General features: G+C 44.9%; 2 protein-coding genes across 6 annotated transcripts; one reads left to right on the top strand and one right to left on the bottom strand.

The window, feature by feature from the left end:
• Nucleotides 1-244: 244 nt before the first annotated feature.
• TRIM10 (tripartite motif containing 10) lies at nt 245-10,250 on the top strand. Of its 2 annotated transcripts, XM_006061617.4 has the most exons (7): nt 248-1,316; nt 3,108-3,203; nt 3,709-3,939; nt 4,671-4,693; nt 5,029-5,144; nt 6,314-6,346; nt 8,115-10,250. In XM_006061617.4, the coding sequence occupies exons 1-7, from the start codon at nt 888-890 to the stop codon at nt 8,654-8,656; spliced, it is 1,470 nt and encodes a 489-aa protein (XP_006061679.1). In that variant the 5' UTR covers nt 248-887; the 3' UTR covers nt 8,657-10,250. The 2 variants fall into 2 exon arrangements, with proteins under 2 accessions (XP_044784380.1, XP_006061679.1); XM_044928445.2 differs by lacking the exon at nt 6,314-6,346 and having other exon boundaries at nt 245-1,316.
• TRIM40 (tripartite motif containing 40) lies at nt 9,670-25,977 on the bottom strand. 4 transcript variants are annotated; one of them, XR_006544747.2, is made up of 6 exons: nt 25,872-25,977; nt 24,714-25,261; nt 14,641-14,736; nt 13,789-14,007; nt 12,290-13,499; nt 9,670-9,747 (listed from the first exon to the last, which is right to left on the bottom strand). XR_006544747.2 is itself a non-coding variant. In XM_044928451.2 (6 exons), the coding sequence occupies exons 2-6, from the start codon at nt 25,056-25,058 to the stop codon at nt 13,053-13,055; spliced, it is 927 nt and encodes a 308-aa protein (XP_044784386.2). In that variant the 5' UTR covers nt 25,059-25,261; nt 25,872-25,977; the 3' UTR covers nt 11,861-13,052. The 4 variants fall into 4 exon arrangements, 3 of the variants coding, with proteins under 3 accessions (XP_044784386.2, XP_044784388.2, XP_006061681.4); XM_044928451.2 differs by lacking the exon at nt 9,670-9,747 and having other exon boundaries at nt 11,861-13,296; nt 13,477-13,499; XM_044928453.2 differs by lacking the exon at nt 9,670-9,747 and having other exon boundaries at nt 11,861-13,134; nt 13,477-13,499.

Genomic DNA, 25,977 nt, shown 5'->3' with positions numbered 1-25,977 from the left:
GGCCTCTCACCTCCCGTTCTGTGTGCCTTGAGCAAGGTAAGTAACCTGGCTGAGCTCAGCTAATATCGTAACAGCACTGAAGTCACAGAGCAGACTGGAGAAATAAATAAGATGGCGTGTTTAAACTGCTTATGTCAGTATGAGGAATATGGTTATCGTAAATAAACTCTGGCTGGTGTTATTTTTCTTTCTCCTCCCCCACGCAGAGTACATTCCAACCCCTTGGGCAGCCGACAGCAGGCCGGTTGGAGCATCACTGGTGAAGTTGCTTGTGCCCTGATCCACCGCCCCCGCCCCGGGCACAACACCCTTATCTGGGTCCCCACACTCCCCTGGGTTGGCTGATACCTTCAATCTCCCTGGAGGCAGCTGGTCATACTGCAGGGAAGCTGGGTGGCATCACTGCTCTGTGATCCAGTCTCCCTCCTGCTCCCAAAAGAACAGTCTCTTCCACCCGTGGGTGGTTAAGATACTTCTACCGTGAGCGTCTCTGGATGGACGGGACGAGGCAGCAACCTGCTGGTCATGGGCACCAGCTCAGACAGTAACTGAGGTCATCTCTGGGAGGCTGTCACCCCTTCTTCTTCCACTCCTCTGCTATTTCTCTGTCTCTGCCACTGGAGGTGTGTGTCTGTTCCTTTGGGAGGGGGAAAGCAGAACCCTGGCTGCCAGGCGTGCAAGTGGGTGCCTTGCCCTTGTGTGCAAGTGCAGGTGTGTATGTGTGTGACCATGAGGCTGTCACTGGGTATGTAGGATGCCCCTGTGCCTGGCCGTGTGTGCATGTGGGTGTGTGAGTGCACGCTGTGCGTCCTCATTCTTCTCCCAGCCCTGCCCCCAAGCCGAGCAGAGAAGGTGACCTTGAAGAGATCACAAGCAGCAGCAGCACCATGGCCTCAGCTGCTTCCGTGACCAGCCTGGCAGATGAGGTCAACTGCCCCGTCTGCCAAGGGACCCTCAGAGAACCGGTCACCATCGACTGTGGCCACAACTTCTGTCGAGTCTGCCTCACCCGCTACCTGGAGATCACCAGCCCGGACCCCGAGGAGCCCCCGACCTGCCCACTCTGCAAGGAGCCTTTCCGCCCAGGGAACTTCCGGCCCAACTGGCAGCTGGCCAACGTGGTGGAGAACATTGAACGACTCAAGCTGGTGTCCCAGATGGACTTAGACGAGGAGGACGTCTGCCCAGAGCACGGGGAGAAGGTCTACTTCTTCTGCGAGGACGATGAGATGCAGCTGTGCGTGGTGTGCCGGGAGGCCTGGGAGCACCGCGCCCATACTGTGCGCTTCCTGGAGGATGCAGCGGGGCCCTACCGGGTACGAAGGGGAAACTGCGACCGTTCCGGGGGTGGGTCTCGAATGGGACTAGACTGAAAGAAGCAGAGCGGAGGGGTGGATAATTTGGGCCACTCTCTATTTTATCATCAGCCAGGCAATAGACCCAGGTATGCAAGATCATGTGTTTGTGTTTTAAGTATGTCCTATATTGTTTCCTTATGGCCAACACAGAATAGTAGCTCAACAAATACCTGTTGAGTGAATGAGTCACCAAAACACGAGCATGTGTGTCTGGGCCCTGGATCAGTCAGGTGTGTCTGAGGATGTCTGGGTTTGCACTTGAGGAAGTGATTGCATAGTATTAGTATTAACGTTTGCACGTTTCCCGGTAGATGCAGTGTGTTTGGGGGGATCTGACAATTTGAGTGTGTATGTGTAACTGAGCGCTCATGTTTGTGAGTAAATGAGTGTTTACATATATGCAGGTTGGGTAGATACATATAGTGTGTAATTTTCTCCATCATTAAATGAGTGTATGCTGTTTTTAGTTGTTTATGCATCTTGTTTTATTACAAGTAGGTGTCTGTGTTTATGTGTCAGCTAGTTAATTAGCATGTATTGGTAAGAGTTCTAAATATATTTTGCAGTGTATTTTTATGGCCATTTATATGTATATAACTGTTCCTAACTCTTCTCTAAAGCAAGAAAATTTTTTTTTGTTTGTTTTGGGAGGGTGTTTTGGCCACATCGTGTGGCCTGTGGGATCTTATTAATAGTTCACCAACCAGGGATCGAACCTGTGCCCCCTGCAGTGGAAGCACAAAGTCTTAACTGCTGGACCACCAGGGAAGTCCCCAAGAGCAAGCAGTTTTTAAAACAAATCATTGATTATTTTTTGCATCATCCATGTTTCTTGTTCCCTCCAGATCATACTCAGAAAGTTGATTCCATTCATAACAGAGGTTGTTTGGAGGTGTTCCTTTTGGGAGATGTGAGAAAGTTAGGATAATTTCAAAGAAGGGCATATCAAATTCAGGACAGACCCTAGATACCATTTATTAAAGGCAAAAGAAATTAGAGTGTGTTTAGCCTGATGACAGGGCTTCCCCGGTGGCTCAGCAGTAAACAATCTGCCTGAATGCAGGAGACACAGGAGATGAGGGTTCGATCCCAAAGTTGGGAAGATCCCCTGGAGGAGGGCATGGCAACCTACTCCAGTACTCTTGCCTGGAGAATCCCATGTACTGAGGACCCTGGAGGGCTACTATCCATTAATTTGCAAAGAGTCAGACAAGACTGAAACGACTGAGCACATTCTCACAGCTTGATAACAGGAAGGCTCAGGTGGGAACATGGAATCATAGCCTATAATGGTGCAGGTTAAAGGGGGAAAGCCCTGATCAAAATTCTTGGAGAGCCAAACCAGAGGAAAAAGACCCAAAGAGAGTCAGCTGATAAGGACAATAACAGCCCAGGCTTTGTCAGCTGAGACCCAGCTCCTTCGTTGGGTCACTCTATTCCAGGAGACAGAGATGACACTTCTTAACAAATCATTGTTTCCATCTTAAATATTTTTTAAAAATTAATTGAAGTATAGTTGATTTACAGCTTTGTATTAGTTTCTAGTGTACAGCAAAGTGATTCATATTTTTTTCAGACTCTTTACCATTATAATTTATTTCAAGGTATTGAATTTAGTTCCCTGTGCTGTACGGTAGGTCCTTGTTGTTTATCTGTTTTACATATGGTAGCTTGTATCTGCTAATCCCAAACTTCTAATTTATCCCTCCCCCACCTCCATCTTAGATATTTTATGCCCCTTCTTTCCAGGAACAAATACAGAAGTGTCTTGAGTGTCTAAGAAAAGAGAGAGAGGAGATTCAAGAAATTCAGTCAAGGGAAAATCGAAGGATACAAGTCCTCCTGGTAGGTCATCATCCCTTCCTTAGCCCTCTTGCCTTCCTCCGGCTCCAGTGCCTATCTGAAATCGAGGAAACATCACATATAGGGGCTTTGAAGTCCTTCTGAGTTTGAATCCTGAAACAAATTAGCTCTATGACCTCAAACAGCTCTCTATGCTCAGTTTATTTTTCTGTGAAGTGAAGATTAAAAATTGTCACTATCTCACTGAATTTCTGTAACGACTGTCCCTTAGTGACACGCACATTGTGTGCACTTGGTAAACGGCAGGAAGTAGGGTGTCCTCACCCCTTCCTTATATCTCCTCCCGGAAGTGGCAGGGCAGGTGGAAAGGAAACCAAGTCTCTCCGGGGACCTGGAGACTAGGGGGCTCTGACTTTACCACCAAACCTTGGAAGATGTGGATCTGGGTCAGGAGGGAGACGGGAGTGAATCAAGGAAAAAGAAGGAAAAGGAAGGGTAAAAAGAGGAGGAATAACTTCCTGGCCTCTTTCTTCTCCTGCCCTCTCAGACTCAGGTGGCCACCAAGAAACAAAAGGTGATTTCTGAGTTTGCACATCTGAGCCAGTTCCTGGAAGAGCAGCAGAACATCCTATTAGCCCAGCTGGAGAAGCTGGATGAGGACATCCTGAAGCATCGGGATGAATTTGATGTCCTGGTCACTGGGGAGATCGGCCGGTTCAACACCCTCATTGAGGAACTGGAGGAGAAGAAGGAGAGGCCGGCGAGGGAGCTCCTGACGGTGAGAGCTGAGCCCCGCCCCACCCACCGTGCTCGCCTAGGCTTTGTGGCATCTTTACCATCTGAGCCATCTCTTCTTCACTCACAGAGCTTTGTACCCCAAGTGAAAGATGGGTCACAGGACCACAAGTTCTGAATTCTAAGAGTCCTTGCTTGCCCCAGAGCTCCCGGGTCACTTTGCTCTGATTGTGGTCTCTTTATCCTACCATGCATTCAGATAGGGAAGATGCTTTATTTATCTCACAAATTATTTATTTGTGAGGATCGCACAGTAAAATGCAAGTGAAAGTAGCACTCTGAAAAGCATCAGGCACTAAGCAAACAAATGTCAGGTGCTGTTTTCAAGGCAAACCATTCTCTGTGTCACCACCCCCCAGACAGGAAGTTCTTTCTGGTCTATTTCACTTTGTCTTGCTGGAGGAGAGATACTGGGGTCCCAGTATAGCATTACAAAGGCAGCATGACTTAGGGGGACACACTTGGGACTGAGAAGCAGGTGACCTTGGGATGGGACTTGTCTTTGCCTCTGAGGGCCAGGTCACTTCACTGTTTGCATCTTATAAAATAAAGGAGTTGGGCTCCAAGATCCCTGAAGCCTCATAAACCCTAAAATGCTGTGACTCCATGGATCTGGTGTCCTTTTCTATCTAGGGCTGAGAATACAGTATTTTTGTCTTTTCTTGTGGGAAGGAGAAGTGGAAACCAAATCTCTGCTTTCTCTCTTTCTCCTAGGATATCAGAAGCACTCTAATAAGGTAAGTTTGTCTCTTCTTTCCCCACATACATAAACAAACAGGCACTACACGCCTGGTTATTGCCAAACAAACATACGTTCTCACATAACAGATAAAACTCACATGTAAACTTTCACATCCTCAATTGCATTTCCACGTATAACCATAGGTACACGCCTAGCATGGCATTACCCAAGAGGGAGTAGTGAGGAGAGGAAGGGGGTCCATCCTAGAGGAATGATGTCTGCCCATGGGGACTGGCACTTCTAAGCTCAGTTAGAAGAAGATGACCTACTGAGTCTGGGGGCATCGCTAAGGAGGTTAAATCCCAGACCCCGCCATTTCTGTGCCCCTAGATGTGAAACCAGAAGGTGCCGGAAACCAGTGGCTATATCTCCAGAGCTGGGCCAGAGGATTCGGGACTTCCCCCAGCAAGCCTTCCCGCTGCAGAGGGAGATGAAGATGTTTCTGGGTAAGAGGACCCCATGGAGCACAGGTGGCCATGAAGCCTGGGCTTACGAGTGGCCTCCATGCCCTGCTTCCCTATGCTTGTGTGACCTTTGACAAGGCTCAAGCCTTTCCAGTGCCTTGTTTTCCTTATTTGCCAATCTTTATAAAATCTGCTTTCAGAATAATGTGACAAGGAAGTGAGACAAGAAAGCTGAAGCTTTCCAGAAAAATTTAACTATTTTGAAAAATAATGAAACTGATCTAACCACTTGTCATGAAGTGACATGTAAGAGAATGATTAACAAAATTAGTCACTGTCAATAATTTTAAAAAGCCACAGGGGCATTTATAATATATGATGAATTTTTTTAATAGTTGTTAATTAATAGCCACTGAGAGTATTTTTCTGTGCCCTGTGGTAGCTGACTTCCCTTCCTCCTTTCCCTGGTTTTCCCCCATCCTCCACCCCATTAGCCTGGTTCTCAGAGTTGAACTGCCCATGTGGGGACCATGACCCCCTTTTCCGGGACAGGGAGTGGTGATAGGTGAGGGAGTGGAAGGTTTGAAATGAGAGTCAGAAAAGTGGCTTGCTGCCAACACCTCCCCCTTGTCCCACATGACATCATGAATGATGCCACCCAGTTCTAAATGACCTGCCTACAAAAAGACGTCACCTTAGAAGAGTTTTCCCCTAAGTCCACTTCCTGCAAGTAAGTGGCCTAGCAGAGAAAGAAATTTTACTCTCATCAAAGGCTGACCTTTGACTCTCCCCTAAATTATTTCCAAGCAGAATGAGAAACAAATTAACCCGTTTATCTGTTCATTAAGTAGATGTTTCTTGAGCATTTACTATGTCCTGGGCTCTGTGTGAGGCATTGAACGTAAAAATGGTCTCTGCCTGCTCAGAGCTAGACAGTGAGGCTCAAAATGAAGTCCCAGCCTGCATCAGCATGCCCTGGGAACTTGCCAGAAATGCAAATCTTGGCCCCACCCTGGGCCACTTGAATAAAAAACAAGTGCTCCGGGGGCTCTGATGCAAGTTCAAGTTCAGAACCACTGGTCTAGAGGGTTCCACCTGCCATTCTTCTCTTTGTCCCTTCCCTTCCTGGGGCCTCAGTTTCCTCATTGGTAAATGTTCTGTGGTTTTGTAAGACTAATGAAATTGCATCTTGTTTTACTTCCTCTTTACAGAAAAACTCAGCTTTGAGTTGGATTATGAGCCAGGTAAGTTGCCTCTGTCAGTATGGGAGGGAGTGAAGAATCTAAAGTTGAAAATGAAGGATAATTTTGCCGGGTTCCACACTGGAAAATGTACTAGTCAAATACATATATATCATATATATATATATCATATATATATATAAATAAATGTACACACATAATGTCACACATGGCAGTGATACATGTCACTGCCTTTATAAGGACTGCCTGAGAACCATGAAGAAGAAAGATGCACACACTCATACCACATACCTGACAGGAAGTTCAGGTTCTGATCTGCACTTGACAAGATAGAAAGATTAAATGAGCCTGGGCCAAGGTCTGTCGTGAAGGGCTTCCTGGGCGAGGGGAACTTTGATCTGGATTTAGAATAACATTCTTAGAATTGTCAGGACCCCCCCATTCTCTCTTGGGTGTTGTTTCATGGATGATAGGAGTGCAACCTGTGGGCAGGCAAGGAATAAAGACTGGACCCCTCTCAAGACCATTGTTCCTAGTCTATCAGCCAAAGACACTAGGAAGTCATGGGGTTCTTGGAAGCGACTCTAATTCATGGACATATCAGAATTCATGTATTTGTCTCAACTTATGGATACTAAAAGTAGCACTATGCAGAGATCTGCAGAAGTTTTGATGTCAAAAAGTGGCCCTCAGACGGCCTGATTGTAGATTCCTGAGGCAGAATGAATACCCCGTGGGTGAGTCAGGGAGCCTGACAGGAGCGAAGAAGACTGAGTATATGAGTCATAAGCACCCAGGGAGTGATCATGAAGTTTGGACTGGGGGTGGGGGAATGTCCCTGCCCTCTGAGATACAGGAGGGATAGGACGTGATGTGTCAGCAGAGGAAATGAGAGCAGGCACACACAGCTCTGGGCATCAGCCAGTTTGCAGGCGGCAGAAGTGCTTTTCAGGGGACTGCAGAGAACCAGATGAGAGCCCGCATGTCCAAACTAACATGCTAACCAACTAACTAATGCTGTGACCAACATAGACAGCATATTAAAAAGCAGAGACATTACTTTACCAACAAAGGTCTGTATAGTCAAAGCTGTGGTTTTTCCAGTAGTCATGGATGGATGTGAGAGTTCAACTATAAAGAAAGCTGAGCACCGAAGAATTGATGCTTTTGAACTGTGGTGTTGGAGAAGACTCTTGAGAGTCCCTTGGACTGCAAGGAGATCCAACCAGTCAATCCTAAAGGAAATCAGTCCTGAATATTCATTGGAAGGACTGATGCTGAAGCTGAAACTCCAATACTTTGGCCATCTGATGCAAAGAACTGACTTATTGGAAAAGTCAGCATCAGCACCACCCTGATGCTGGGAAAGATTGAGGGCAGGAGGAAAAGGGGACGACAGAGGATGAGATGGTTGGATGGCATCACTGACGCGATGGACATGAGTTTGAGTTGGCTCCGGAAGTTGGTGATGGACAGGGAAGCCTGGCATGCTGCATTCCATGGGGTCGCAGAAAAGAGTCGGACACGACTGAGTGACTGAACTGGACACATCCTCTGAAGCAGGCGTTAACAGGTTCAGGAATCATTTACGGATTGTGCTAAAATGCAGATTCCGTCTCAGGTGGTCTGGGGTGGAGCTTGAGAGTGTCACTACCAAGTTCCCAGGAGATACCCATGCTTCCTGTGTTTGTAGGCCCTCTACACGTTGTTGGGAGTAATGCTAATGTGAATGCCAAGGGGAGTGGTTAGACCTTTCTTGAAGGTGATAGCGTGTCTGCTGACATCTGCATACCTTTTGTTTTCCCCACAGCGCACATCTCTCTAGACCCCCGGACTTCCCACCCCAAGCTCCTGCTGTCCGAGGACTACCAGCAGGCTCGTTTCTCCTACAAGTGGCAGAAGTCGCCGGACAACCCCCAGCGTTTTGACCGGGCCACCTGTGTCCTGGCCCATGGTGGCTTCACAGGGGGGAGACACACGTGGGTGGTGAGTGTGGACTTGGCTCACGGGGGCAGCTGCACCCTGGGCGTGGTCAGTAAGGACATCCGCCGGAAGGGGGAGCTTCGGATGCGGCCAGAGGAGGGGGTATGGGCGGTGAGGCTGGCTTGGGGCTTCGTCTCAGCCCTGAGCTCCTTCCCCACCCGACTGACCCTGGAGGAGCAGCCCCAGCAGGTGCGGGTGTCCATCGACTACGAGGTGGGCTGGGTGACCTTTGCCAACGCCGTCACCCAGGAACCCATTTACACCTTCACTGCGTCCTTCACCCAGAAGGTCTTTCCCTTCTTTGGGCTCTGGGGCCGAGGGTCCAAGTTCTCCCTGAGCTCCCAAGAGGGTGCAGCTACCCTGTCCTAAGCACAGGGCTCAAAGAGAGGACCTAAGGACTTGACCCTGGCTGGGTCACCTGAGATTTGAAATGACTGCTTTAGATGATGTGATAAGAGTCGGGACTTTGGAGAGGGACAAGGTGGGATGAACTTCAGTCTGCTGATCAAGCCCTTTCCTCAATGCCGGGTGGATGGGACTCAGACTACTGCTAGCCCTCCTCACCACCATCCCCACCAGGCACAGAAGTACTGTGTAAGAGGAAGGAATACTGGATTTGAGCGAGGAAGACTTGGGTTCTAGACCCAGCCTTGCAATGAATTATATGGTCTTAAACTAGGCATCTCACCTCTCTTCATCTTGTTTTCTCCCCTAAAATATTAGAGTTCATCTACTCATATCCTTAGGAAATATTTGTTGTGTGCTAATTATGAGCCAAGCAGTATGGTAGCCACTGGTGACATGAAAGGGAAAAGAAAAAAAATGAACAAACAATAAAACCCCCACAAAACTTGTCCTGTATTTGAAGGAGGTCATGAGAAGAGACAGAGACCTAAGGAGGAAATGAGAGCACAGTGTTGTGATGGGAGTCTGCTCTGGGCACTAGAAAAACCCAGAGGAGGGGTATAATCCATTAGGAGGCAGGAGGTGAGTCAGGGATGGCTTTCTAGAAAGGGCAGTCTAAAAGATGGGTATAGTGGTCCAGTGGTTAAGACTCCATGCTTCCAATGCAGGAGGTGTGGGCTCGATCCCTGGTCAGCAAACTAAGATCCCACATGCCTCAGAGTGTGGACAAAAATAAATAAAGAAATAAAACCAAAAGATGATTATAGTGAATGAGGAAAAAAGGGGAAAAAGCATCTTAGGGAGAAAGGGTGGCAGAGAAGTGGATGGATGATCTGTGACCCATGGGACACTGGGTCATTTGCACTGTCTTCATGAGCTGATTGCTGATGACACCCACCCCTGACACCACTCAATGTCTTCTTCTGGCTGCGATGAAAATGCAGGGCATTGGTGGGAAGGAGTCAGGGACATTGTGGACATAAGCCACAACCCGAGGTCCACACTCATCCCTTGGAAAATCCGGAAAATCCTCTTCTTGATCTGTTGATCACCATCTGACATTGAGAAATGAGATGAAAGGAATAACATGGTGAACAGGAATGAGTCCCAAGTAGCTCAGCTGTGGGAGCAGAGAGAGCACCGTAATAAGCTTTGTACTGGGGAAGGAATCTCAGACAGAGGCAGGGGGTGAATTGCCCAAATGGAGTTACAGAGGGGGACCTGTGACTTGTAGCCCAAAGCACTGGGACTGCTCCAGGGCTGGATAAGAAGTGTCATCTGAGGGACTGGCCAGAAGAAGGGAGAGAATCAGGACTTTGTAAAGATGTGTGGTTTTGGGTAGAGACCTTGTAGGGGAGCAGTTGTATTGGCAGAAGTTGTGGCTGCACGTGGTGTGAAGAAGCTGAGTGTTCATGACTCCAGAAGCCACCCTGCCTGGTGCTGGTTCAGGGACAAGAACTAACACGTGGCTGCCTTGAGTTTGTAAGATGATTTCTGTCATTCCAAGGAAGTTTAAATCCTATGTACAATAAAAGCATTGTCTTATATTTTATTTTTAGTTCTTGGTGGTGGTGTCATTTATTCTGCTTAAATATACCCTTCACTTTAATACTGTCTCTGTTGAATCTTCTCAGACATAAAGTAAAACGTTCTATCATCTTCCCATTGTGGCCTCTGGGAGGAGCAAACCATCCAGGTGCAAACTCTAAGGGGAGATGGGCACAGTGTATTGAGGCCCAGGCTTAGAAGTCACCCCAAAAGTTCTGTTATTTACCTCTTCTTTTTTTCCTCTTTTGGCCAAAAGGCTTATAGGATCTTGGTTCTCCAACTGGGGATTGAACCCGGGCCCATGGCAGTGAAAGCTGGCATTCTAACCAGAGGACTGCCAGGGAATTCCCTGTTGTTTATCCCCAGTTTAGTGGTGGTTTAGTCGCTAAGTTATGTTCTACTCTTGCAACCCTCTGGGCTGTAACCTGCCAGGCTCTTCTGTCCCTGGGATTCTCCAGGCAAGATTACTGGAGTGGGTTGCCATTCCTTCTCCAGGGGATCTTCCTGACCCAAGAATCGAACCCAGGTCTCCTGCATTGCAGGCAGATTCTTTATGGGCTGAGCTATGAGGGAAGCCCTCAGTTTAGCAAGTAGAAAACATGGGGAGATCAAGAGTGAGGAATTGGAAAATGAAGGTACAATTGCTTTTTCTGGTAGTGTTCAGTATTTCATATAAAATGTGTAGTCAAAAAAAGAAAAAGGCACATGCAAGTCCTTATATAATGGTAAAACATACTCCAAGTTCCCAGACCTGGGATTCCACCAAAAAGTGGATTGTCTTTTTCTGTTTATTTTTCACTGGTTTTAGTTGCATTTTTAAAAATGACTATTAGCCTCTAGGGTAAATGTGTATGAAGATCCCAGCCTAAACAAGACAGCATTGTAAAGCAATTATCCTCCAATTAAAAAAATATATATATAAATATATATTTAAAGAATACATTAGAACTTAAAGAGAGATCTTGGCCTGTTGAAGGACTTTACATGTATTATGTCACTTAATCTTAGTGACCCTGCCAGGTGGTTCCTATTATTATCTACATTTTAAAGTTAAAAATGCTGAGATCTGGTGAATTTTGGGCACTTGCTTAGCCAAAATCATGCACCCAGGATTTTGATCTATGTCAGACCCAAGAGCTCTTAGCCACCAGGCTACCTTGTTCAGAAATGCGTCCCCCGGAAGGTGTGAATATTTTATTATTGGGCATGCTCCTAACAAGGGACTTGGATTCAGAAAGACAATTTATATTTCTTACACTGAGAAATAAAACTGCTAGTGAGTGAAAATACTTGTGTTGGTCTATCAGCACTTGCAGGGTAATTGAAGTTCATTTGTTTGGAGTGTGGACTCAGTGCAGAGGAAGTGGATCGATCCTAAAACACAGTGACTTCAAGGTAAGGTAGCTCCATGAGCCTCCACACTCTGCTTGTCACAGTCTGGTCTCAAGGTTCCCTCCTCCAGGAAGTGCTGGAGTCCAGAGCCCCAAGCTCCCCATCACTCTCTCCAACACCCTCAAAGGACTGTGCACACTTGGTGGGACAATTTTTTCACAGCTTACACTGTAGCAGCTCTTTCTATTAAAAGGAATGGCAACTCACTCAAGGTAGTTCAAACAATAGAAAAGTTTAATATAAGATCAGACATGTAAATAAGGAAAATGGGACTTTTCCACCACTAACCAAGCTTCATGGGAAGCTATGGTGAGGGTGCTGGAGGGGACACAAGTAGTTCTCAAAGAAAGAACTAAAGATTTAAAAAATGTTAGTAATAATAACGAACACATATAGAGCTCACTCTGACCAGTCACTGTAAATAAATATTTTTTAATATATTAACTCAACTAATGATCACGACAACCCTATGAGGTAGGTATTATTAATAGTCCCATTTTAAAAAATAGTTCCATTTTATACATCAGACAAGTGAGATGGATGTGGGTTGGGTCACTGTTATTACTCACCCAAAGAAGTGATGCAAATAATTAATACACAAAGGTACTATTCATTGATCTGTATTCATTATATCATAGTTTCTATGATATCTATTACCTCACAGTTTCTGTGGATCAGAAGTTTGGGTTCTCTGCTTAGGGTCTCATGAGGTTGCAATCAAGGTGTCAACTGGGCTGGGTTCTCCTCTGGAGACTCGACTGGGGAAAAATCCACATCCAAGTTCATTTAGGCAGTTGGCAGAGTTAATTTTCCGGCAGCTGCAAGAATGAGGGCCTCTGCTTCCTGTTGGCTGAAGGCTGGAGGCTGCCTGCTGGCTGCAGAGTCACTCACATCGTCAATCCAGCAAGGAGAATCTCAAGAGGGAGAGTGTTAACAAGGAGGCATCCCATTCGTGTAACGCAGTCCGTGAAGTGCCAGCCCATCCCCTTTGCCATATTCCATTGATTAGAAGCAAGTCACAGGTTCTGCTCACACTCAGGGAGAGGGGATCACACAAGGGTATGAACACTATTAAGGGAGAATCATGAGAGGTCACTGTAGAGTCTGTCCATCACAAAAATAATAAAAGTGCCAGGCGAATGGTACAGATACCAGGTGCTACAGGAGCTCAGAAGGAATGTTCCTTCCAACAGATGTGCAGGCTCCACATGCAGAGGTGGTATCACCATTGTGAGCTCATACCATTCAAATGTCTGGATGCTCCCATTTCAATATGAGATGGTGAGAGATGGGTACTACCATCAGTTCACAGGAAAAAGAGGGCTTGGATCCTGACCTCTGCAGTGGGAGCCAGAGTACAAGCCTGGTTCAGGAGAGAGGCTATGACTATCGTCCAGGGGTCTGAGGGTCAGGCATCAGGTCACAGCTCTGGCGACGAGGAATGGAGGTCATGTTCAGGAGATGGCAGGTCTGAGGGGCCACCGGGCAGACCTAATGGGAGGCTGGACAGATTAGGGGAAGGAGAGCCAGGAGGGTGAGGTGAATCTGAGATGAAATGGCCCGGGGATGAACATGTCAGAGCCGCTGAGGATGGCTGGACAAGTGACTCGTTGATTCTTTTCTCTAAGTTGGGATAAATAACCTCTAATTGCTCTGGAGCACTCCTAGAAACAAAAAATCCTTCAGTATATTCTGTTGACTCTTCCACTGTCCATGTAGCATGAAGATGCAAGTTAAAGGAACAGTGGAACTCCTTGACCTTGAGAAAGCCCCCACACACATCTAGGTTGGTGTGGGTTTGTGTGTGGAAGCACATGTAGGAAGGGAGATGGGACAGCTCATACCTGTTCAGTAGGTCACTGGCATCCTAGGAGAGAGAAAGAGTGAGAGTCACCATCGGTTCTCAGGTTCCTGTTCCATCCAAGTCCCCTCCCCACCCCACTAGTGGATGGCACTCGGGACTGCCACCTTGAGAACTGGAGGGGTGCACCCCTTCTATGTACCCCCCTCTGCTGCAGCAGCATTGGGCAGCCTTGGGCAGGTCACCACCACATGTCACAAAGTCTCTTCTTACACCTCCCAGAGGGATACTACAGGTAGGCTGCCCACTATTTGGGGAGAATTCTGGGCTTTGGAAGGCACCCCAGGATATGCACCTTCAGCAGGCTGGCGTCCAGTTTCTTGGCCATCCCCTCCAGATCAGTGACCAGGCTGCTGAGCTGAAGTAATGCCCTGGAGATGCCAGGGATTCTGGACAGCTCTGCTGACACATCCTGCCGCTGGTCTGGCCGCCGCTGAGCGGGGGCATCCAGCTGTCTTCTGGTTTGGGGTTGCTGCTCCAGCTCAGCCTCCAGCCTGTGGGTCCCAGGGTCTGCCTGAAACTCCAGAAAAAGGAATTATGTAAGATCTGATGTCAGAAGGCTCCGCCTAGCCCTCCGCCTCTGAGCATTGAGTGAGAATGCTGATTTCTCAGTCCTCCTCCCTTCATAACATTGACTCTACCGGTCATGGGTGTTAAAGAGGCAGCCATGTTCTTCAAAAATGCCGGGACACCGTCTCCCCACCTAACACCCTTGTGAACATCCACACGTGCATGTTACACACACACCCCCACACACACAGACTCTGCTATATCCTCCCACTGCCTTTTAACCCTCTCGGGTCATAACGTGAGGAGAGACCCCACACCGAAGTGAGCAAGAGAGACAGAAGGGTAGACGGTCAGAGACAGAGAAAGAAACCTACGGTTTACGGAGTAATTTTCAATTGATAGTCTGCTTGTCTCTGATTCTTACCTTGAACCAGGTGGAGCAGGACTGGCTTTCATTGAACATATAAATCACATGAAGTTCAGAGCGTTTGACTTTCCCTGGGCCACTCAGCCAACAAACCCCAAGACGGAGCCCAGCACCCATGTTTCCAGCCTCCAGGCACTCCCCTTGCAGCAGGCTGCTCCAGACAGACAGATGGCCAGACTGGAGTCCTTCCTGAGACTCTAAGAAACCCACCTTCATCTCCTGCAGTCTCTCCTCCTCCTGAGTTCTGAGCCGCTGGAGTTCACAGATGTCCTTTCTGAGCTTCCTGATCCTGCGGTTGAGTCGTTCCTAGGGAGACAGACATGCTTGATGATGAGACCACGGGTGAGGGTGATGCCCATGGAACACATTGGGGGAGTGGTGGGTGTCCTGATCCCAGGATGAGGCTAAAGGAAAATTCTGCCTAAAAAGAGGCAGCTTTCTATGCGTCATCCTTGGGGGAAGAAATACAAGAGTTTATTTAATGGATGATGGTGAAAAGAGATAGTTTGTTTTTTTTTTAAGCCTTAACTACACAGGAATAACAGATAGTAACAGAACCTTTTCTACTCTGAATTCAGGGTGTTTTTCTCCCAACATCTAAAAGTTTTTGCTGATCATTGGCAACTCTTACTACTTCTCATCAACAAGTGAAGCCAATCTAGTGAGAACTGACTTAGAGAGAAGATGCAAAGCCTCTGGTACCACTTCCCCACCCTGGCTGGGATGGGCAAGAATCCTCTCTTAGAGGTAAACCTGTAGCCCAGGAAGGCATGGGACCTCTCTCTAAGTCTTAAATCAGTGTCTGGATGGGTCACTGTGTCTGGGAAACTAAGGATATAATGAACGATTTCAGTTTCTAAAAAATTTACTTTCAGGTTTTTGAAAAACTATGTAGGAGGCAAAAATAAACAAAGCTGATACAGATATCAACACAGGCCTTTAACGACTCAAAATGGAAGAAAGGTACAGGGTGGAGGTAACAGCAAAAGATTCTGGAAACAATCTCCTTGTCATCCCTTTTTAGACTGGTGACAAAATGTATTTGCCCTGCTAGAAAAAAGGGCGTACAAAGCTTTAGTAATAAAACAGTATGGTGCTGGGGCAAGAACATTTAGAAAATGAAAGAAGAGAGAGCTCAGGGAGAGACCCATGTTTACAAAAGACTTTAAAAAGAAAAAGTACAAAGAAATGAGTCACAGGTATGAAATGTACAGTGTGGAGGATATAGTCAGTAACTGTGTCATATCTTAGTATAGTGACATACTGTAACTAAACTTGTCCTGGTGATCATTTTGAAATGTATAGCAATATTGAATCACTATGTTGTGTAAGTGGAGAAGGCAATGGCACCCCACTCCAGTACTCTTGCCTGGAAAATCCCATGGACAGAGGAGCCTGGTGGGCTACAGTCCATGGGGTCGCTAAGAGTTGGACATGACTGAGTGACTTCACTTTCATTTTTCACTTTCATGCATCGGAGAAGGAAATGGCAACCCACTCCAGTGTTCTTGCCTGGAGAATCCCAGGGACAGGGGAGCCTGGTGGGCTGCCGTCTCTGGGGTCACACAGAGTCGGACACGACTGAAGCGACTTAGCAGCAGCAGCATGTTGTGTAAGAGGAACTAACATAGTACTGCAGGTCAATTGTACTTTCAAAATGAACAAACAAGAAAGAAATCAGATTTGTGGTTATCAGAGGTAGAGAATAGAAAGAGGGTGAATTGGATAAAGGCAGTCAAAAGGTACAAGCTTCCAGTTATAAGATAAATAAGTACTAGAGATGGATGTGCAACACGATAAATATAATCAACACCACTGTATGTTATATATGAAAGTGGTTAAGAGAGTAAATCCTAAGAGTTCTGATCACAAGAAAGTTTTTTTTTAATTCCTTTAATTTCATGTCTATAAGAGATCATGGATGTTCACCAAACTTACTGTAATAATCATTTTGTTATGAATATACATCAAATCCTTACACTGTACATCTTAAACTTTTATACTACTGTTTGTCAATCATATCTCAATAAAACTGAAAGAAAAGAAAATAAAAAGTAGTATATAGATCAGTAAGAGAGGAGACAAAATCTGTAGGAGATGGTGTTGAGAAACTGGCTTACAACAACAGAGAAAAATAAAGCTAAATGCTTATCCAGAACTCTAGATGGATTAAAGACAGCATGAAAGGAAAACTATAAAGTTAATAGAACATAATATTAAAGAATAAATTTGTGGCCTGGGGGTAGGGAAAATTTGTCTTAAATAAAATCCCCAAAGCACAAACCGTGAGACAATGATTTAATTTGATGACCTTAAAAATTAAATATTTCTGTTCAATCAACACTATGGACAAAACTTACAGAGATATGATGGACTAGGAGATAATATCTGCAATGTCTAAAAGCAACAAGAGACTTATTATATACAGGACATCAGAGGAAAGCCTAGGGACCTCCCTGGCAGTCCAGTGGTTGAGATTCAATGCTTTCACTGCCATGGGTCTGGATTCAGTCCCTGGTTGGTGAAATAAGATCCCACAAGTCACACAGTGCAGCCATAAATACATAAATAAATAAATAAAAGGAAAGCCTAGAAATAAATAAGAAGACAGGAAACCAAAAGAAAAATTTGGAAAGAATATGAACAGTTAGTTTACAGAAGAAGGGATGCCCAAACTCATCAGTGATCAGAGAAATGGAATTAATACAATGGAATGTTACTTGACCCTCATCAGATTAATAAAAAATTAGACAACGGATAACACCTGGGGAAGGTGGGATGTACGTGGGTGTGAGGACCACACCGAGGGCTGGTGAGAGGGGCACTAGCATAGCATTCTGTTGAGGGTCTTGGCCACCGAGGTGTGCTTCCCTCTATGATCCGGTGGTCCCGTTTCTGGGTAAAAATCCCAGAGAATTCCTCACTCAGGTTCTAAGATAATGTGTACGCTACAGCACTGTTTGTGGTAACAGAGTTGGAATCACGTAGAGTCCATTCCTGTGAAATGGATGGCTAAAATGAGGAAGGTGCCTGCTGTGGAACACTGTGCAGCTATCAGAAACAATGGACCATGTGACCCACAAAACATGAACTTCAGATCTCAAATTCATGGTAGAATGGAAACCAAGAAGTAGAGACTTCCTGGTGATCCAGTGGTTAAGACTCCATGCTTCCACCACAGAGGGCATAGGTTCAATACCTGCTCAGGAGTTAAGATCCCACAAGGGCCCAGTCGAGGGGGAAAAAAGAAATAGATGAGTCCCATCATGTAATTTTGTTAATTCAATATATAAGCACACAGTGCAGCAATGTGTGTTTTGCAAACTGTCTACAAATAAAAATATAACAAACACTAAGTAGCTACCCATGGAAGAGAGAGGAACAGTGATTAAATTAAATGGAACAAACAAAACAAAAACGGGATTTGTGGACTAAAGCTAGAAAGTGAAAGTCGCTCAGTTGTGTCCGACTCTTTGTGATCCCATGGACTATAGAGTCCATGGAATTCTCCAGGCCAGAATACTGTACAGACCATGGGAGTCTCCAGGCCATAATACTGGAGTGGGCAGCTATTCCCTTCTCCAGGAGATCTTCCCAACCCAGGCATAGAACCCATTGGGGGTGGATCCTTTACCAACTGAGCCACAAGGGAAGCCCAGACTAAAGATAAGAGTGTGCAATTAACTGAAGAGTGTGTGTTTCACTAAGTAAATCTTTCTCAACTCAGGTGAAAAAAAAAAAAATGGGGGAGAGGGCATGTTGTTGTTGATGGCTGTTCATGGGGGTATTTCTTTCTTTTTTTCCCCTGTCATTTTGCTTCACTTCCTCTTTGGAAAAGAAGTGTCCTGTATCACTGGAGACATACAGGTAGAGGCTGGGGTTGGATAAGATGACTTTGAAAGTTCTTTCTAGCCCTGAGATTCAGAAGATAGAACCAAAGTCAAAGGGTTATGGGTGAGACATCAGCAAGGACATTCAAGCAAACAAAGAGTAAGCAGAAGAGGCAGTGATGTTACGAGGAATTTATTAAAAATTTGTCACGTCATGGGTGTTACCTGCACGCATTTCCCAGCAGAGAAGGAATAAAACAGAAGGAAGGGCATGTGAATTTCACTCAGGGGCCTCGCTGGTGAAGGTGGAGGCTCAGGTGGGGTGGAGAATTGTGTAAGCATGAAAGTTCAGGTCTCACGAAGTTGAAACAAGCAAATAACCTTCACCATTTTACCCCTTCCATTTACTCTCTCTGATGTCACAACTACATTTCTTGAAAGAGTAGGCAGTTCTCATTGTCTTCATATCCTCGTGCCTTTTTGCTCCCCAGCATCTGCCTTTGCTTCTCATCACTCTGTGAAAACTGCTCTCTCCAAGGTCACCAGTGAACTCCAGGAAAGAAACTTCGGAGGTGCCTTCTTCTCAGGCTCCTCTTCTTTGATGTGATTCTCCCCACCCCATTCTACCCACCTCCCACACCCTGTCCTTCCTTGACCTTTGCTAGGTTGTTTCTTTAACCTGTTTCTTTTGCTGAACAATGTCTTTAATTTCAGGCTTCAGATTTTATCATAATTTCCTGAAAGATGTTTGTCCTAACAGTCAATCATATTTCTAGCTGAGACCTAAGTATCTCCCACTGCCCTATTAGCAGTTCTAACTCAGTCTGGAGTAATCAAACTCAGTCTGGAGTAATCAAACTCAGTCTGGAGTAATCAAACTTATCTTCCTCTTCCCCACCCTCTTTCACCATCCACTACTCTTGACTGCCATATTTCCGTCCTTGGACCCACTATTCTGCCTGTCATCCAACTTGAAATCTCAGTCATGTTTTGTCTTTTATCTGTTTTACTCCTGTCTTCAAAAGAGTTTCTTATTGTCAGAGATAAGCCCAAACTCCTTAACCCAATATCCAAGATCCCCCCCTCCCCAATAACCCAATTATATTTTCTGTGTTCCCTCTCCCTGCTGCTGCTGCTGCTAAGTTTAAACGTAAAGTTTAAAAATAAAATAAAATTAAAAAAAAAAAAAAGGCAAAAAGTTACCTTTCCCTATACAGTCACCAAAAAAACAAAAAGACCAATTTTCAAAAAACACGCTCCTTACAGAACAAGTCCCAAAATATAGATAAGAAAGGTATAGTCTATTATATTTTATGAAGAAAAATGGTATTGATGATTAAACCTGACAATGTCCACATGATCATACATATAGAAAATGTCAGGAAATTAAAGGATATATGAATTCAGCAAAGACTCTCATTTGGATCTACAATGAACCAATTGCCAAAAAAATTACTCTTATAAAATATATGCTGCTGCTGCTGTTAAGTCACTTCAGTCGTGTCCAACTCTGTGTGACCCCATAGACGCAGCCCACCAGGCTCCCCCGTCCCTGGGATTCTCCAGGCAAGAACACTGGATCGGGTTGCCATTTCCTTCTCCAATGCATGAAAGTGAAAAGTGAAAGTGAAGTCGCTCAGTCGTGTCCGACCCTCAGCGACCCCTTGGACTGCAGCCTACCAGGCTCCTCCATCCATGAGATTTTTCCAGGTAAGAGAACTGGAGTGGCTACCCTCAATATGAGATTTAAATTAAGAAATGTAACATCTGATTCACCGACATAAAGGAAAACACTTAGTGATATTAATATATCCCGCTATTGGTCAAGACCATGTAGGCCCATAAAAGTAATAATTCTTAATGTAGGCAACAAATTTAGTGTGATACCAATTAAACTTTCATGGACTTCTCCATCATGCTTAGAAGCATTGCATAAGAAAACCCTTCTGAAAAGACAGTCAGCAAGAATATCAGGGACAAAAATTACTATTTGGTGAAGATGCTACTACATTTAAAAATAAACCAAAAAGCAGTAAGTATCAAAACTGCATAATAACTTTCAAACAGAAAACACTAAATCCCTAGTTTCAAAAATCAAGTTGGTGCTCCATGCCGTATTCCAGTCCCATTCGGTTTCACTCACAGATAGATTCACTCTTCCAAACTTGACCTACCACAGCTTCCTTTCACATCCCCGCCTCTAACCACACAGCTGGTGTTCTTTCTCAAGTATTCAGTTCAGTTCAGTGGCTCAAATCACAACACATGAGTCACCTCCCAAACTGCAAGACTCCCTCCCCTTGCAGATGCCTTCTTTCATTCCCCACTGTTTCAATGGAAAGAGTGTGCCTCCTCCTAGCCCAGCATTCACTTCTTTGCCGACGCCCATCTAACTAGATAGCTCAGCATCATTCAATGTACTCTGCAGTCACTTCTTTCTTAGTGTCTGGAACACCACTTCCCTAGCTTTTCTCAAGCCTTCCTAGCGGCTCAGTCCAAGTCTCCCTTACTGGGTCCCCCTCCATCTTATGTCTAAGTGATGGCCTTTCTCAGGACCTTGCCCTGGAAACTCTTTTCTCCTTAGACTCTCTCCTGGGGATATTGCAGCAATTCCCTTAGTTTTAAATATTATCTTTTAAAATTTATTTTATTTACTTTCATTTGTTTTTTTGACTGCTCTGCGTGACTTGTGGGATTTTAGTTCCCTGACCAGGGAGGGTTAGGATGGAGTCCTAACCACTGCACTGCCAGGGAATTCCCTTAAATATTATCTTTACTTTGATGGCACCCTGTCCTAGGTTCTGGGAATACTACCTCAGACTCTCTTTGGAGATTCAGATTTCTTAGCCAGCTGCATATCTAAGATCCTGCTTTGATGTGTCCCAACTTGGACTCGACTTGTCTTAAATGAAACTTGATGTTTTGTTCAAACCTGTTCTCCTCAGTCCTTATCTTTCCATCATCCATCTAGTTTCTCACACTAGAAACTCATGAAGTCATCTTTTGATTCCCTTCATTCCCAGTACATGCTGTCAATTCACACTCTAATTATAAACTCTTCAAGTACAACAAGACATTTCCAGATTTGGGGCTCCCAAATCTGAATTTCCTTCTGCCCAGTCTTTCCACTGGCCGCCTTCTCTTTCCCTGGTCTCAGCACCACTGCCACCTCCTCCGTGAGGCCCTCACTGACCACATGGGTCACCCATTACTCTCCATCTGTTTGTTTTCTTCCTAGATCATACAAGACTTGTCATTTGTTTGATTTCTTGCCTGTCTTTCTTTGGAAAATCCCTGGCAGGAGGGATGGCATCTGACTTGTTCAGCATTGTATTCCTAGCATACATGGTAGTTACTGATACACTGCAAGAACTTACTCAAGTCTTTCTTAAACAAATATTGTTCTTTATTTACTTCAGGTTCCTTGTCATAATTTAAAGGTAGACTTGAGGACAGAGATTATGAATCATCTTTATAGTTCCAACAATGCCTGGCATGACATCATACGCAAAGCACAGATCTGAATAAATCATTGAGTGAGTGAATCGATTTTCCCATATATTCACTGGCCCATCAGCAGGTCGGAGGCCTCCCTTTGCCCTCCTGTGATCCCCCACACTTAGAGGGGATGATGTTAGAACTAGAGAACTTGGCCTCTTTGGTTTTCTGAGTTATTTCTCTCTCTTCCCATAGTCACCCTTGATCTGGACTTCTCACTTTCTCATTCTGTTTCAAAATGTGTTCAAAAAGTCAAGAATCTAAAAGAAAGCTTTGGAAATTCATCCTTCATTATTGGATAGAAAGACACCATGGTGAAAATATGTCAATTTCCCACCCAATCAAATGGAAACTAAATTGGGGGCGGAAGAGGGGGAAGATTGGTTTGAAAAATGCTAAAGCTAATTGCCAAAATAGGCATATATAAATATTCACAAAAATTCTGAAAAATAAGAATATTCTGACAGTTCTAAGACCTACCTGACACTAAAATACATTGGAAAAGGACAGTTTTAAAAATGGTTTTACACCCAGGCAGAAATAGAATAGAACAGAATACAGTCAAGAAAATATGTCAAAGGAAACTATTAGCAAGGTGAAAAGACAGCCTTCAGAATGGGAGAAAATAATAGCAAATGAAGCAACTGACAAACAACTAATCTCGAGAATATACAAGCAACTCCTACAGCTCAACTCCAGAAAAATAAATGACCCAATCCAAAAATGGGCCAAAGAACTAAATAGACATTTCTCCAAAGAAGACATACAGATGGCTAACAAACACACGAAAAGATGCTCAACATCACTCATTATCAGAGAAATGCAAATCAAAACCACTATGAGGTACCATTTCACACCAGTCAGAATGGCTGCGATCCAGAAGTCTACAAGTAATAAATGCTGGAGAGGGTGTGGAGAAAAGGGAACCCTCTTCCACTGTTGGTGGGAATGCAAACTAGTACAGCCACTATGGATAACAGTGTGGAGATTCCTTAAAAAACTGGAAATAGAACTGCCTTATGATCCAGCAATCCCACTGCTGGGCATACACACTGAGGAAACCAGAAGGGAAAGAGACACGTGTACCCCAATGTTCATCGAAGCACTGTTTATAATAGCCAGGACATGGAAGCAACCTAGATGTCCATCAGCAGATGAATGGATAAGAAAGCCATGGTACATATACACAATGGAGTATTACTCAGCCATTAAAAGAATACATTTGAATCAGTTCTAATGAGGTGGATGAAACTGGAGCCTATTATACAGAGTGAAGTAAGCCAGAAAGAAAAACACCAATACAGTATACTAACGCATATATATGGAATTTAGAAAGATGGTAACAATAACCCTGTGTACGAGACAGCAAAAGAGACACTGATGTATAGAACAGTCTTATGGACTCTGTGAGAGAGGGAGAGGGTGGGAAGATTTGGGAGAATGGCATTGAAACATGTAAAATATCATGTATGAAACGAGTTGCCAGTCCAGGTTCGATGCACGATACTGGATGCTTGGGGCTGGTGCACTGGGACGACCCAGAGGGATGGAATGGGGAGGGAGGAGGGAGGAGGGTTCAGGATGGGGAACACATGTATACCTGTGGTGGATTCATTTTGATATTTGGCAAAACTAATACAGTTATGTAAAGTTTAAAAATAAAATAAAAAAAAAGAAGAAAATATGCAAGTCTATATGCACCATGGCATACTATAAAGTTGGGATTCAAAGGGTTATTCAGTAGTAAATGATGACAGGAAAACTGATCATAATTTGGAAGTTATCTTATTCTTTCATCAAAATATACCTTGGATATTCTAAGTCCTTTAAAATAAATGTTGAAGGATACTCGTTGCAACATTTCTTGTGATCTCAAAACAAAACAGTAATGTATAGATAACTCAATACTAGCCAATTTATGGTACATTCATAGAGCTGAACACCATGCAGTTGTTGAATTCATAAAATCTAAAGGTACTGGTGGGAAGATGAAATAATGTCCAAGATGTATTTTTAGATGATAAAAATGAGTCACAGAAAGATATGTAGAGAATCCTTATATGTCTGTGTTTTAGACAGTGTGTTCACACACACAATTTTTTGAAAGATTTATACACAAAAATCTAACAATGGTTACTTCTAGGGGCTGAGAATGGGGGAAAACAGGAATAAAGATCTTTAGTTTTGACTTTATACATTAGTGTTATCTGAATGTACCACTTTGATGACTAAAGTTTTTTAAATTAGGATAAAAATAGTTACTATAGTAAGAAAGGAAAAAAGACAAAGGAAGAAGGAAAAGAGAGAATCATGTACTAATTTCCAAGTTTCAATATATTTACAGGATAACTGTTAACATATGTAAATGTGGCTCAATGGTGAAGAATTCCCCTGCCAAGTAGGAGATGTAAGTTTGATCCCTGGGTTGGGAAGATCTCCTGGAAAAGGAAATGGCAACCCACTCCAGTGTTCTTGCCTGGGTAATCCCATAGACAGAGGAGCCTGGTGAGCTACAGTCCATGGGGTTGCAAAAAAGTTGGACTATGACTTAGCAAATAAACATCAACAAAACCTGATTACGTTTCTGGCCAATATCCTAGTACTGTCAATCAAGGGAACCATATAGTCTTAATATTAAAAGGGTTTTGCCTTATTTAGTCCAGCTCCTTCATACTACAGATGAGAAGTGTGAGGAGTTCATGCTTCCTGGGAATCTGATGTCACGTGACAGTGTTTCCTCTCAGACTCCTATTAATACATTGAAACTTTAACATCAGTAGCAAGATATACACAGGGAAACGAAGACAAAGGTCTAAAACAGGATAAAGCAGAAGAAACAAAGACAAATGTCAGTTATTGAACCTCTATGACATGCCTGGGATCAAGGACAGGGAGTAGAAAGGAGTAACTCGGGGAGGTGGTGGCAGGGGGATAGCGACGATAACCTCGTGTTACCTTGTAGTGGCTGATGGCATTTTCAATGGGCAGTTCACAGTGAGACTTGTGTTCAGGGGTCATCCGGCATTCCATGCACAGAAGACGTCTGCTCTCCTCACAGAACCAGCACACCTTCTTCTGGTGGCTGTCGCAGGTATAGCCGGCCCCCAGGACCCCCTCGGAACAGGGCTTCCTGCAGAGGGGGCAGCTGCGGACTCCGGAGGCCGAGGCCTTCTCCAGGTGCTGGGCCAGGCAGGCCCGGCAGAAGAGGTGGCCGCAGTCGGTACGCACTGCCTCCTTCAGGCACTCCTGGCAGATGGGGCAGATGCCCTCTTCCTGGCGGTCCTCCCGCAGGGGGCCCATGGCCTCCACCGCACGCTGCCAGCGTCCTGTCTACTAGGGCCTTCTTCCCCACAGGAACTTTGGACGGCCTGCCACCCTTGACAGTCCAGCTAAGGAGGAGGCAGCCCCGGAGAGGCTCAGAGGACACAACTCAGCCCTCCAATTTCAAGCAACCGCCTGCTCTTCATCAACAGAGCGTAGCATGGACCATGGAAATCACCATTCTGCAACAAGTTCCAGAAATACGTCATCTTTCACACTACCCTCTGGTTTCCTAGTCTTTACTAGACATAAAATCACTCTTTTCATACACCTGGAGGAAGTAGGTGATTCAAAGACCATGTTTCCTCTTCAGAATTTTCTGTGAATATTTTTACAGCTCAAAGTTAAGAGGCCAGAATATCCCTGTCAGAAGCCAGAGCTTTATAAACTTCAAAGTTGAAAGTCTCTGATTTGCCCTCAGTTGAGAGAAGCTGCAGGAACTGGTCGAGAACCACACTGTGATACTTGAAGGCTCGTGGTCACACTCTAAGAGTTTAGTTACTGCTGTCAATTATGACTTGACATTTGCATCAGCACCTCTGTCAGCATCTCTGTCAACCAGCATCTCTTTCAGGGTTATACAAATTCCACAATCAAAGGGACAGAGAAGAAGAAAAGGACAGAGAAAAGTCCAGAGACCTTTTCCCTTCTTTTCAAACCACCTCCAAAGACCCAAGGAAGAAAGTACTCTCCCGTCCCTATGTCCCTTAAAACACTGCATTCAACTCTCATCCCCTCATCCCCAAGCCTCTTGTCTAGTCCTCCTCCAGAAAAGCTCCTCTGGTATCCTACCTCAGTTTCTCCCGTGGCGATTTCAGGTCGTGTCTCACAGTCCAGATCTGGAGCGATGGCCAGCAGGTGACTGGCTCTTTTTAAACCGTGCGAATTATATATGCAC

This window comes from Bubalus bubalis, chromosome 2 (assembly GCF_019923935.1).
Source record: "Bubalus bubalis isolate 160015118507 breed Murrah chromosome 2, NDDB_SH_1, whole genome shotgun sequence".
NCBI classification, from domain to species: domain Eukaryota; kingdom Metazoa; phylum Chordata; class Mammalia; order Artiodactyla; family Bovidae; genus Bubalus; species Bubalus bubalis.
Note: the sequence above shows the minus strand (reverse complement) of the source record. Positions and strands in the feature narration are given on the sequence as shown.